This window comes from Macaca fascicularis, chromosome 15 (genome assembly GCF_037993035.2).
Source record: "Macaca fascicularis isolate 582-1 chromosome 15, T2T-MFA8v1.1".
Classification (NCBI taxonomy): domain Eukaryota; kingdom Metazoa; phylum Chordata; class Mammalia; order Primates; family Cercopithecidae; genus Macaca; species Macaca fascicularis.
The window spans coordinates 76,847,904-76,861,017 of record NC_088389.1 but is presented as its reverse complement, the minus strand read 5'-3'; the positions used below and the strand labels follow the sequence as shown (position 1 = coordinate 76,861,017).

The following is a 13,114-nucleotide window of genomic DNA, read 5'->3' as shown; positions in this document are numbered from 1 at the left end:
TAAACAAACTTTTTGTTAAGGTAGCTCCCAAGCAGATTCAATAGCTTTGTTCTATCATCACTTTTCTACTGACAGTGATTTTTTTCCTTTCAAGGCCTGGAACATGGAGACTGTTTTTCTGCAGAAACCACACCCCTTGGAGTAATGAGCTACACCTACCTCAATTATTCAGTGCAGTACAACACTCCAGGTCAGCTATTAAGAGGTGCACACATTATTTTTAGAAAATGTGAGTCAGTCTTGGGAGAAACAAGTCTATGCTATATATTGTCTTTACTCACTTGATTTACAATATACTGTGATATATTCTTTTTCTATTCAGCATCTGCTTGTACCGTTCTGAGCCTAAATGTGACCTTTTGGCTTCAGGTAGAAACTCTGCCTCAGGAGTACTCCCTGGACACAGAAATTCTTTGAATTATCACTGATTTTGTTTAAGCCTTCATGTTTCCCTGGAAGGCTGATTAACCTTAGCGCCTTCTTTCTCTAATAGCTCATATTGAATTATCTCCCTCTGTCTGATTATATCCATTTGAATCACCTGCACATTTCTTTTGCACTTCTACTGTGAGGGCAATGTGGGTGATGAAGACCTGAAATCTACTAGGTAAACATTAGCTTTTTTAAAATTCTATTTTTTTAAATTTATTTTTGAGACAGGGCCTCTGTCTGTCACCCAGGCTGGAGTGTATTGGCATGATTACAGCTCACTGCGGCCTTGAACTCCCAGGCTAAAACCTGAGCAGCTGGGACTACAGGTGCACCACCATGCATGGTTAGTTTTTAAATTTGTTTTGTAGATAGGGGGTCTTACTATGTTGCCCAGGCTCATCTCAAATTCCTGGTCTCCAGAGATCCACCCGCCTCAGCCTTCCAAAGTGCTGGAATGACAGACATGAGCCACTGCACTCAGCCAAAAACTCTTGTTCAAATTACATTTTCTGCCTTAGTAATGCTGCTTTCCTAGGTTCTGAGAATTTCTAAAACCCGATGGTAACTTGATACTAAAATTAAAATACGAATGTCCTTTTTAAAACTGCACAATCTCTTTGCTATTGTGAATAGTGCTGCAATAAACATACAATAGCAAAGAGATGGTGCAGCTTTGAAAAAGAACATTTGAATTTTAATTTTAGCATAGAGTTACCATCGGGTCTTAGAAATTCTCAGAAGCTCCTTTCTGCCCGTGGACGCCGCGGAAGAAGCATCATTAAAATCTCTCTTTTCCCTGCCATCATGTCTAAGTCAGAGTCTCCTAAAGAGCCCGAACAGCTGAGAAAGCTCTTCATTGGAGGGTTGAGCTTTGAAACACCTGATGAGAGCCTGAGGAGCCATTTTGAGCAATGGAGAACACTCATGGACTGTGTGGTAATGAGAGATCCAAACATCAAGTGTTGCAGGGGCTTTGGGTTTGTCACATATGCCACTGTGGAGGAGGTGGATGCAGCCATGAATGCAAGGCCACACAAGGTGGATGGAAGAGGTGTGGAACCAAAGAGAGCTGTCTCAAGAGAAGATTCTCAAAGACCAGGTGCCCACTCAACTGTGAAAAAGGTATTTGTTGGTGGCATTAAAGAAGACGCTGAAGAACATCACCTAAGAGATTATTTTGAACAGCGTGGAAAAATTGAAGTGATTGAAATCATGACTGACCGAGGCAGTGGCAAGAAAAAGGGCTTTGCCTTTGTCACCTTTGACGACCATGACTCCGTGGATAAGACTATCATTCAGAAATACCATACTGTGAATGGCCACAACTGTGAAGTTAGGAAAGCCCTGTCAAAGCAAGAGATGGCTAGTGCTTCATCCAGCCAAAGAGGTCGAAGTGGTTCTGGAAACTTTGGTGGTGGTCGTGGAGGTGGTTTCAGTGGGAATGACAACTTCAGTCGTGGAGGAAACTTCAGTGGTTGTGGTGGCTTTGGTGGCAGCCATGGTGGTGGTGGATATGGTGGCAGTGGGGATGGCTATAATGGATTTGGTAATGATGGAAGCAATTTTGGAGGTGGTGGAAGCTACAATGATTTTGGCAATTACAACAATCAGTCTTCAAATTTTGGGCCCATGAAGGGAGGAAATTTTGGAGGCAGAATCTCTGGCCCCTATGGCGGTGGAGGCCAATACTTTGCAAAACCACGAAACCAAGGTGGCTATGGCAGTTCCAGCAGCAGCAGTAGCTATGGCAGTGGCAGAAGATTTTAATTAGGAAACAAAGCTTAGCAGGAGAGGGGAGCCAGAGAAGCAACAGGGAAGCTACAGGTTACAACAGATTTGTGAACTCAGCCAAGCACAGTGGTGGCAGGGCCTAGCTGCTACAAAGAAGACATGTGTTAGACAAACACTCATGTGTATGGGCAAAAAACTCAAGGACTGTATTTGTGACTAATTGTGTAACAGGTTATTTTAGTTTCTGTTCTGTGGAAAGTGTAAAGCATTCCAACAAAGGGTTTTAATGTAGATTTTTATTTTTTGCACCCATGCTGTTGATTGCTAAATGTAATAGTCTGATCGTGATGCTGAATAAATGTCTTTTTTTTAGTGTGCTGTGTAAAGTTAGTCTACTCTGAAGCAATCTTGGTAAATTTCCCCAACAGTGTGAAGTTAGAATTCCTTCAGGGTGATGCCAGGTTCTATTTGGAATTTATACACAAGCTGCTTGGGTGGAGAGCCATTGTCTTCGGAAACCTTGGTGTAGTTGAACTGATAGTTACTATTGTGACCTGAAGTTCACCATTAAAAGGGATTACCCAAGCAAAATCATGGAAGTATTGGTTATAAAATTGATCGTTAGCACATCCTATGCAATATATCTAAATTGAATAATGGTACCAGATAAAATTATAGATGGGAATGAAGCTTGTGTATCATCCATTATCATGTGTAATCAATAAATGATTTAATTCTGTTGAAAAGAAAAGAAATTCTCAGAAGCTAGGAAAGCAGCATTAGTAAGGCAGAAAATGTATTCACAAAAGCAAAGACTTGGAACCAACCCCAATGTCCATCAATGATAGCCTGGATTAAGAAAATGTGGCACATATACACCATGGAATGCTATGCAGCCATAAAAAAGGATGAGTTCATGTCCTTTGTAGGGACATAGATGAAGCTGGAAACCATCATTCCGAGCAAATTATCACAAGGACAGATAACCAAATACCCCGTGTTCTCACTCATAGGTGGGAATTGAACAATGAGAACACTTGGACACAGGGTGGGGAACATCACACACCAGAGCCTGTCATGAGGTGGGAGGAGTGGGAAGGGATAGCATTAGGAGAAATACCTAATGTAAATGTTGAGTTAATGGGTGCAGCACACCAACATGGCACATGTATACGTATGAAATAAACCTGCATGTTGTGCACATGTGCCCTAGAACTTAAAGTATAATAATAAAACAAACAAACAAAAACCCTGCACAATCTCTAATATTCAGATGGAGACTAAGCAAGATTTTTCTTATAAGAGAGCAGATCAGAATGTTGTATCTTTTATTCAGAAGACTGGACTTAATCACTGTTATCTTTAGTACTTAGTGCTGCCAAGGCTGTGTGTTCAGAATGAGGACAGGATATCAAATAAATGAAGCTTCATAGAACAAGAGCAGGGTCGAGTCATGTAAGCAACTATTTTAGCTTCCTCACCTAACTTAGCACCAAAATGTGTTATTCTCATTACAGAGTGCTGATTTAAAGGAAAATAAAAAGAACACACACACACACACACGTGTGCACGTGCACACACACATGTAACTACATGTCTAGGAAGGATGTGGAGAGTTGACATATGAAGGCAAAATAAAGCATCTCTTTCAAAGTATACAGCCTACAGTGGTTAGCACAATGCTGGCCACATAGCAGGGGTTTCATAAATGCTTGTTGATTAAAGTCTCTTTTTTGAAAGCAATAATGTAGAAGTAAAGAGCCTAAAGTGTTTTCATAAATCTTAAGAAGTAGACCTTTATGTTCCAATTCAACAAAACACAAATTTGAAGGCAATATGTACATTAGGGTTCAGGTGAGGAAGGCAAAGGAATCAGTGAAATTGGAAAAGCGTTCCAATCTGCCTTTTCTCTTAAAATTGTCTTTCTCTCATTCTCTTCTCCCTATTTCAGGAATCCAAATATCCTGTTTCATCAATCTTTTGTTTTCTGACTCAAGATAACAACAATAATTTATTGAGCACAAACCATGACTTGTGGGTCTGTGTAGCCCCCCAGCTTCATAGTTCAATGTCTGACACATAAGAGGGGCTTACTCTACACTTACATATCAGTTTTGTCCTCACTTTTTCTCTTTCTCAGAGATCTCCCTTTTCCCCTTTTGTATAAGCATGAAAAAAGCTTTCTTTTCATTCTCTCCAAGTTCAATCAGATAACTCCATGTACATACATCTTTGTTCACAACTATGAACAAGACAGAAAGGGTCCTGGACCTCAAGGACTTTACAATCAATTTGGGAAGGCAAACATTTAACATATAACGTCCAGTGTGATAAGTGTTAGGGTAGGAAAACTCAGAATGCAAGAGAATATAATCTAATCTAGGAGATCATGGGAAATATCACTGGGGAATTGGGAACTAAAGGAAAAATAAGATTTGAATAGGGGAAATTGAAGGATCAGGGAGTCAGTGGGAGAAGAGTGTCCCGGCAGATGAGACACTATGTACCAAGCCTGAGCATGATTTCTGGAAGGAATCTAAAAGGTGTAGTTTCCATAGCAGAAGTGTAAGGGTGTTACTCGTAGGAGGTCTCTATTGAACTCTTTTCCGGTGACGTAGTCTGTGGTCTTTAAGTGGCTTTGCAATGCTAATAAGATAAGCACTGCATTACTGAATGAACTCCTTTAGTAAACATGGATTCATGCTTTCTGAATCTATTTGTTTGTTTGTTTTTCCCAAGTCATAAACAGTGAATCAAGCAAATGAAACATAATCCAGCTTAGATAGTATCTTCCACTAATTTCCTTGGTCTTAAGTAAGACTGATAGTAAACTGGTGGTCAACCTATTCAATGGGCTTTAACAAGTAGTAGCCACATCCAGTCAACAGTACAGGCAATCAGGGCCCCTGGACTACAGCGTGTCATGGGAATTACGCCAGGGACCTATGCTCTGGGATTTGTCCTTGCTAGCAGCTATAGATGCCATCAGAAACTCATTTACACACTCTTATAACCGATATAAGGGCAGTGGTTAGTCTCTTGTCATTACATGTTAGCTTTCTTTCCCTTTTCTAGGCTTTTTCAGATGCCCCTTTTACATTATTACTTTTAGTGTGAAAATAATGAGTGGGAAATGGGTAGGTCATACAGAGCAATAATTTCATTCCTGGGCCCCTGTCTTGCCGCTCCCTAAGTTTTGCACCTGGCACTCCTCTGGCATAATAACCTCTGGCAAACCCTTGGGTAATTTACTAGAGGAATAGCAAAACCCATGGATAATGGAGGAGTAGCAGGAATATTATGATTAGCTAACAAATTCCCAAAGTACATAGAATTTTTTTTCTCGAATTAACCGCCATAGCTGAGGAATATAGATTAGTGACAAAATTGTGCACTCAAACTCTATTAAAAGTATTTCAGTATTCTAGTTCTTTCCTAGGAAAGAACTCCTAGGAAAATGATTCATTGAGAGATATATGATTGTATAAGTACTGAGAAACAGTCTTTCTTTTTGCTTTTTATTTGTTTATTTAGTAGACATTATAGTTATACATAATTATGGGATATAATTTGATGTTTTGATACATTTTTATGTTATATAATAATCCAATTAAGGTATTTAGTGTATTCAGCACTTCATGCATTTATTATTCCTGTTTGATGAGAACATTCAAAAGCCTCTCTTCTAGCTCTTTCGTAATATCAATACCTTATTGTTAATCACAGTCACTCTACTATGCAATAGAATGCTAGAATTTATTCCTCCTATTGAATTGTAACTTTGTACCTATTGACCAACCTCTTCCCATCTTCTTCCGCTTCCTTCTTCCTTCCCCAGTCTCTGGTAGCCACTGTTCTATTCTTTTTTTTTTTTTTGGTGGAATCTCACTGTCGCCCAGACTGGAGTGCAGTGCACAATCTTGTCTCACTGCCACCTCCGCCTCCCAGGTTCAAGTGATTCTTTCTATTCTTTGGGAAAGTGCATTATCTAATACTCAGGTGCCTCAGATTTAATGGTGGTAAATCTCACTCATTTTATGAAAACCAAATGAATACTATCCTAACAATGGGTAGAAAGCAAGATCAGCTCAACTTCATGAAAATATGATTATAAAACCATTCATTATTGCCAAGGGTTGGAGTGGAGTTGAGAGAAAGATGCATTATTTTAAATTGTGTTTTAGGTGACAGAACAGGAGTCAGTAATGTTCCAGTTTGGAGAAATTAGAGTTAATTGGTTAATTGATTGATTTGATTCAGTCAAATTTATTGAATGACTGCTGTTTCAGACGCTGTATTTGGTTTTGGGAAAACACAGATAAATTAGGCATAGTTTTTTTCCCTTCAAATGTCAGTAGTCCTTGGAGAAGACATGTAAACAAATGAATATAATGTGATACATAGTCCAGTCAAGGCAGGTAGGAAGGTCTAAGTACAATTGAGTGGTCAATTTCACTTAAGGGAAGGGCAATGATCAGAGAAGATTTCCCAGGGAAAGTGATGCTTGGGCAAATAAGCATTTTACGTAGAGACAAGGAAGGATAGGGCATCCTGGACAGAGGAAGGACTGTGTACAAAGGCCAAATGACATGTGACAACACTGTACATGAAGGAAACTACCATCAGGCAGAGCTGAAGTGGTGGCACATGGTGAAGTGCTAGTTACTGGTCCCAGCCATGGCAGCAGTGTAACAAATGCCTGCCTCTGGTGCACAGTGAGATATTAAGATTCCTCAAAACAGTTCGTATATTTTATAAACTAAGATAGACATTAACAGAAACTCATAGAATCAATAAATGCAAATATAAGTGACGTAAGAGGCATTTTGTTCAGCATAGTTATTGATTTTGCCTGACCCAAAGGATTTGAATTTGGGAAGATGTAGGCCTAGAGTAGCTGTCAGTTATCTTGTGATACATGGGCCTTGAAAGCAAGGTAGAAGGACACAGCAGACAGATAGGGGAAGATTAGGTCCTGGTGATGTGAGTCAAACCACTGGATTAAACCACATCTGAAACGTCTATTTCTGTACTCTTCGGTTACAAGAGATAAGTTAGTTTGAATTATTTGCTTAAGTCAGTTTTTAAAAAATTCAATTGCAACTTAGGAGATACATCTGGCCTCTTCATTTTACAACTTAGGAGACTAATATCTAGTATGACAAAGTGACTTGCTACCAAATGGCTGGTGAAAAACTGAGACTAGGACCCAGGTCTAATGACTCAAAGGCCAGGCTTAGAAATATCTAGCTTTTTTTTTTTTTTTTTTTCCGGAGTCTTCCTCTGTTGTGCAGGCTGGAGTGCAGTGGTGCAGTCTTCGCTCACTGCAAATTTTCAAAGCATCTACATATGAGGGCCTAAGTATACAAGTACCTAGAAATCTATTTTGCAGCTACTATATATTTGAGAGTGTGATTCAGTTTAGTTTAAAGATGACATTTTTTAAGTGGTAGTGCTGTCAAAAGAACATTGCACTGAATCAAGAATCTGGCATTCTGTGTTCATAGCTCACTTTTGCCACTAATTATTTTTGTGACCCTTGGTATTTCTTTCTGGGACTCTGTTTATTGGCTATGAGTATCTCTAAATCTTCTTTAACTTCTACGATTCTAAATAGACGTACACTCAATTTTCAAGTATCCATTATGGATTTTATATACTGCTATGTATCCTGACAAAATCTTCCTTTTGAATTATTTTTTATTAATGAGTTCGACCTCACAAATATTTACTGAACACCAATTATGAGCTAGGTGATGTAAAAGTGAATAGTTATTTCTAGTCAGTATTGCTTACTTTTGTATTTCACAGTAGCAGTTTGATATTGTTTGTTGTTCCAAAGCATTAAACAATGCCTTTTAATCTAGGACATGTGGAATCTTCAAATAAGAGCAGAATTGCAAAGAGTGTTAGACTGTCACTTTGCATCAGTCTGAGAGGCAAGACCATAAGTGTTCAGCAGTCAGGGGGAGGGACGGAGGAAAGTCCTGAGCAGTGCAGGTGGATTAAGAACTAAAAATGCCTCAAAAGGACATTCATGCCTACATATCATTGGGTTTGGATCATAGGCCTTGATAAGACCTGTACCATCACCGTGGGTAACTTGGGCCCATTTACAGTACTTGCCTCTGAGGGAAATAAAAGTTTGCTAACAGTTTTCTCTAAATGACATTATTATAAGCACTTAATTGCTTGATAGGATTTTTAGATAATTTTTATAATGAAGCAATTAATTTTATTCACCAAAGCAAGTTTCTAGTTTATGTAAAGACCAGATCTGGCCTACTTTTTAGCTTGTCTACTTTTGAGTAGTTCCATTGCTTGAAAATGACCCTGAAGCTTTTCAATCTCACTTGAAGAGTCCAGGGGAGGGGCAGAGCCACTAGTTATGCAGTTTACTAGAGCCAGGTTCCGTTTCATCTCTAATAATTTTTGCCTGTGTGAGCCTGCACATATAGCTTAAGCTGTCTAAGCATTAGTTAGTTTTGTCATAAATCAAAGGGGAATAGTGATATCTCCCTCCAAGGGTTGCACAACATGGTGATTATTTATAGCACAGCCAGAATAAATGTCATTAGATAATATAGTCTCAGCCAGGTTTTCCTTGGACCATGTTTTAGTGACATATTAGACTCCAGAGAAGCAAAATGCCAGAAGCACAAGACAGCCTAACTTCTGAGTTGATGTGCAGTGTGAAGATGCTCCACAGGTTTAGAATTTCAGTTGACTAGAAGAATAAGTGGTAGAATTTGTCCCTCGTTGACCACTATCTTTACTTTGTGTCTTTGGGGAAATATTTAAGCTCTCCAGACTTCTATTTCTTCATGGTTAAATCGGGAATAATATTCCTATTTCATAGAAATTGAAAGGAGATAAATAGGAAAGTGTTTATGAGAGTAGAAATCATAAGTGTGAAAGTTCATGCTATTATGGCACAATTGATATTGAAAGTTGATATTACAGACCATTCCTTTTTTGCACAGTGAAAATTGTTTTATATCCATATTGGCCCCTGTCACATATTAAAATATTATTTTCTCTTATTAATTTCTGTGAGAATAATACTGTCTTCATACTTTTATAAAGGGACCTAGAAAACCAATATTTGTCTAATGATTCAGGCTAAAGAGTAAAAAGGAACAGGTATACTCTTGAAAATAGATGGCTATTGTCAATATTTTTCCTACCAAAAAACCAATTCCTTCTCTGTAAAGAGCTGTTACTGTTTAGAGCAATATTTTCACAATTCAGAAAGATTATCTGACCATAACTGACCCCTGCAAAATATTTTAAAAGCACTCTGCATCTAGGCTGGGAAGTATGCAAAATTAGCAAAAATCCCCTAGCATTTTCACACCAAGCCATGTGTATTTAATATACACCACCTCAAAGAGGAACATTACCACCCTAGCACTATGAGTGAGGTGAGACAGAGAGATTTCTAAGAATATATGGGTGTAATTTTCTGTTAACTGAGAATGATTGACAGTTCGTGGAAATCTGCCTCCAAAAAACCTGTTTTGCAGCACCCTTAGTTTTATTTGATATGAAGAAACTGCCTGTTGTTTTGACCCATTTAGCTACTAGGAACTCTGTTTACTACCCTAACTGTCTAAATCCCTATGGATAAATTAGGCAGTATCCGTTTATTTTAGTTTACATTTATTTTTAAAACCAGTGTTCCTTTGACTGTTCTTACTATATCTATGAAATAAGATATATTGAAATAAGATCATGTAAATAAAAATACAATGCAGTCTAGATCTAAAGTCACTGTACATACCTAGATAATTTTTTTTTTTTTTTTTTTTTTTTTTTTTTTTTTTGAGACAGGATCTTGCTCTGTCTCCCAGGCTGGAGAGCAGTGTTATGATCAGAGCTTACTGCAGCCTTTGCCTCCTGGACTCAGGTGATCCTCCCATCTCAGCCTCCCTAGTAGTTGGGACTACAGGTGTGTGCCACCACAGCTAGATAACTTTTCTGTTTTTTTTTTTTTTTTGAGACGGAGTCTCACTCTGTCACCCAGGCTGGAGTGCAGTGGCCAGATCTCAGCTCACTGCAAGCTCCGCTTCCCGGGTTCATGCCATTCTCCTGCCTCAGCTTCCTGAGTAGCTGGGACTACAGGCGCCCGCCACCTCGCCTGGCTAGTTTCTTGTATTTTTGTAGAGATGGGGTTCTGCCATGTTGCCCAGGCTGGTCTCGAATTCCTAGGCTCAAGTCATCTGCTCACCTTGGCCTCCCAAATGAGAGGCATTACACGTGTGAACCACTGTGCTTGGCACCTAGAGGATTTCAATAAAATTTGAGGTCCTATGATTTTTAAGATCACATTTCCAAAGGAAGGAGTTTTGCTTCATTTCAAATGCATGGACAATGAGCAACTATGTTGTTTTGGTAAAACTAGTAGTCCCAAATAAGAAAGAGGGCCTACGAGTCCCTAGTAGTCTAGTACTTTGACTAGAAGAAAAAATCAAGCCCAATTTATTTTATCTGCAGGACTTGGTTTAAGGGGGATTATAAAACTATCACCACATAAAGTCTTTGATGAAGAGGACATAGGGGGAGGTATGTAGGGAGTACTTCAGAGATGCATCTGGTCACTCTCGAATACATAACATATTTATGTAAATATATATGTAAGTAAACTTCAGATTTCATGTATTTGTTTCCTTTTGTTTCCCTGTTGAAAATCTTTATCCAAGCTGTCAATCACAGCACACTGCTCATGTAGAAGCCACTGCTGAGAGCTGGAAGCTGAGAGTAAAGTGGGCTGGGGAGTGACTTTCTTCGGACTATTCTGCTTTTCTTGCACTTTACTAGGTTCCTGTTCTTCCCCACCCACTACCTCTCCTGGGCACTGATTCCAGGCAAGTGAGGTGCATATCTGTGGACTATGGTTAAGTGAAAGCCTTGTCCTGGAAAGCTCTATCTGGTTTCTCTTATGCCAGACAGACCAGCTTGCCATGAAGGCTTTCACAGGCTCTGATCCACACTTCAGACTTCAACTGATCTGCTACTGACATTCTAGACTATTGCTTCTCCAAGTAAAGAATAAGTATACCATTGGTGGTGGAAGAGAGAATTTTAGGTGGTACATAGACAAATGTTTTTATTGTGATTGTTATGTATTTTTAATTCATGTGAGAAAAATGTTTTCCATTCATGGTAGCAATATACAATTTCTTCTTTAATTACATTTACTTAAAAAATGTGAGTTGATTTAAAGAGAAATATTAATAAGACTTCTGGAGAAACTCAGGCATGACAAAAAACATGAAGGTGACATGTGAGTAGTTGAGGTTTAGAAAGCACTGCAATGTTATAGACTCTAGGCTACCTCCCTCCCTATCCCTAGGTCAGTTAACTAGTTGAATTCTCTCAAGTCAGGATGTCTTTGCCTGTTGGCCTTTACCTTAAGAATGTCAGGCAATGATGAGGAATTACACGTCAGGAGATTGTAGGAGACCTTCAACTTAAAAAGTGGTGATGAATATGAAAGAAGGAGTCATAGTATATGACCAAAGTAGAGAGGACTTTGAGACTCAGCGGTTGGGATGTAGGAGGGTTTCCTGTAAAAAGAAGTTCTTAACTGGGCTTCAAAGGATGAACAGGAATTATCCTGTGGAGCTAGGATATGACATATGCCAAGACATAAGCAGGAGAATGACATATGCCAAGTTTGTTTCTTAAAATCACAACCCCCAAATTGTGGGCTCTGGGTCTTCATTTGGTGGGGATGGGAAGCACCAGGCTATCTGTGACTTCTTTTCTGACACGGGCTTTCAAGTGCATGTAACTTGACATTTACGATTTCCTCTGCAAAAGAAGAAAGGAACAGGGTGATGGTGCCTCTATCATCAGTTGCACTTATGGGTGCAACAGCAAAGGAGGTGGGACACCTAAGGGACAACCGTTCATGTGAAATTGAGGAGGGATGAGAAGAAATTCCCCTTTGTATTTCATACATCCCAGAAATGAACCACTTTATTATCTGGGACTGTTAAAGCAGAGAAACTATACATTTCTAAGAATGGGGGCTCTGCTCAAATCTTTGTACTACAGTACAAAGAAGGGTGAGGGCAGGAAGCAGTGGTGATCTTGCTCTTTTTGGAAGAATTTGTGTCTGTCCTTTTAAAGTCAGGTATGATTGATAGGAAAGTAAAGTACTGGCATCCTCAGATTGGAGTTTTTTTCTTTTTTTTTTTAAATGGAGTCTTGCTCTTGTCGTCCAGGCTGGCAATGGCATGATTTCAGCTCACTGCAACCTCTGCCTCTTGAGTTCAAGCAATTCTGTCTCAACCTCCCCAGTAGCTGGATTACAGGTGCCCGCCACCACGTCCATCTTAAATTTTGTATTTTTAGTAGAGACAGGGTTTCCCCATGTTGGCCAGGCTGATCTCGAACTCCTGACCTCAGGTGATCCACCCACCTCGGCCTCCCAAAGTGCTGGGATTACAGATGTTAGCCACCACACCCAGCCTGAGCTTAACATAAGCAAAGAAATAAAAATAATATAATCTCTCAAAATAGCAAAGAACAGGGTTGTCTAGTCAAAATATATAACTACATATTTTTAATGGCCACATTACAAAAGTAAAGAGAAACAGGTGAAATTAATTTAACGTTAAAAATATATTTTAAGGTATACAACATGATGCTATGAGTAAAATGGTTATTACAGTGAAACAAATTAACATCTCCATCATCTCATATAGTTACCAGCTTCCCTTCCCACTCCCAACCCCTCATTGCAAGAGCAGCTATAATTTAATCATTTAGCAAAAATCCTGAATACAATTCACCGTTTTTATTATTTTTTTAATTTATTTTTTTGAGACAAGGTCTCACTCTGTCACCCAGGCTGGAGTGCAGTGGCACAATCTTGGCTCACTGCAACCTCCACCTCCCATGCTCAAGCGATCCTCTCTCCTGAGCCTTGCGAGTAGCTGGG

The 13,114-nt window shown here is 39.2% G+C and overlaps 2 protein-coding genes across 3 annotated transcripts in view; both read left to right on the top strand.

The window, feature by feature from the left end:
* Positions 1 to 13,114, top strand: part of LOC141408724 (uncharacterized) — a 229,239-nt gene that overhangs the window by 72,028 nt on the left and 144,097 nt on the right. Inside the window, exon 5 of one of the 2 annotated variants that reach the window (XM_074018121.1) lies at positions 95 to 190. The exons of the other annotated variant lie outside the window; for it this stretch is intronic. Within the exon in view, the coding sequence (XP_073874222.1) occupies positions 95 to 190 (96 nt within the window). The remainder of the gene's footprint in view (positions 1 to 94; positions 191 to 13,114) is intronic. 2 annotated transcript variants of the gene reach the window in all.
* LOC102136910 (heterogeneous nuclear ribonucleoprotein A1-like) lies at positions 1,222 to 2,918 on the top strand. The gene has a single exon (XM_065530454.2). The coding sequence runs from the start codon at positions 1,237 to 1,239 to the stop codon at positions 2,197 to 2,199; it is 963 nt and encodes a 320-aa protein (XP_065386526.1). The 5' UTR covers positions 1,222 to 1,236; the 3' UTR covers positions 2,200 to 2,918.

Coding starts and splice junctions, on each gene's coding strand:
- LOC102136910 (XM_065530454.2), top strand. CDS start 1,237: ATGTCTAAGTCAGAGTCTCCTAAAGAGCCCGAACAGCTGAGAAAGCTC.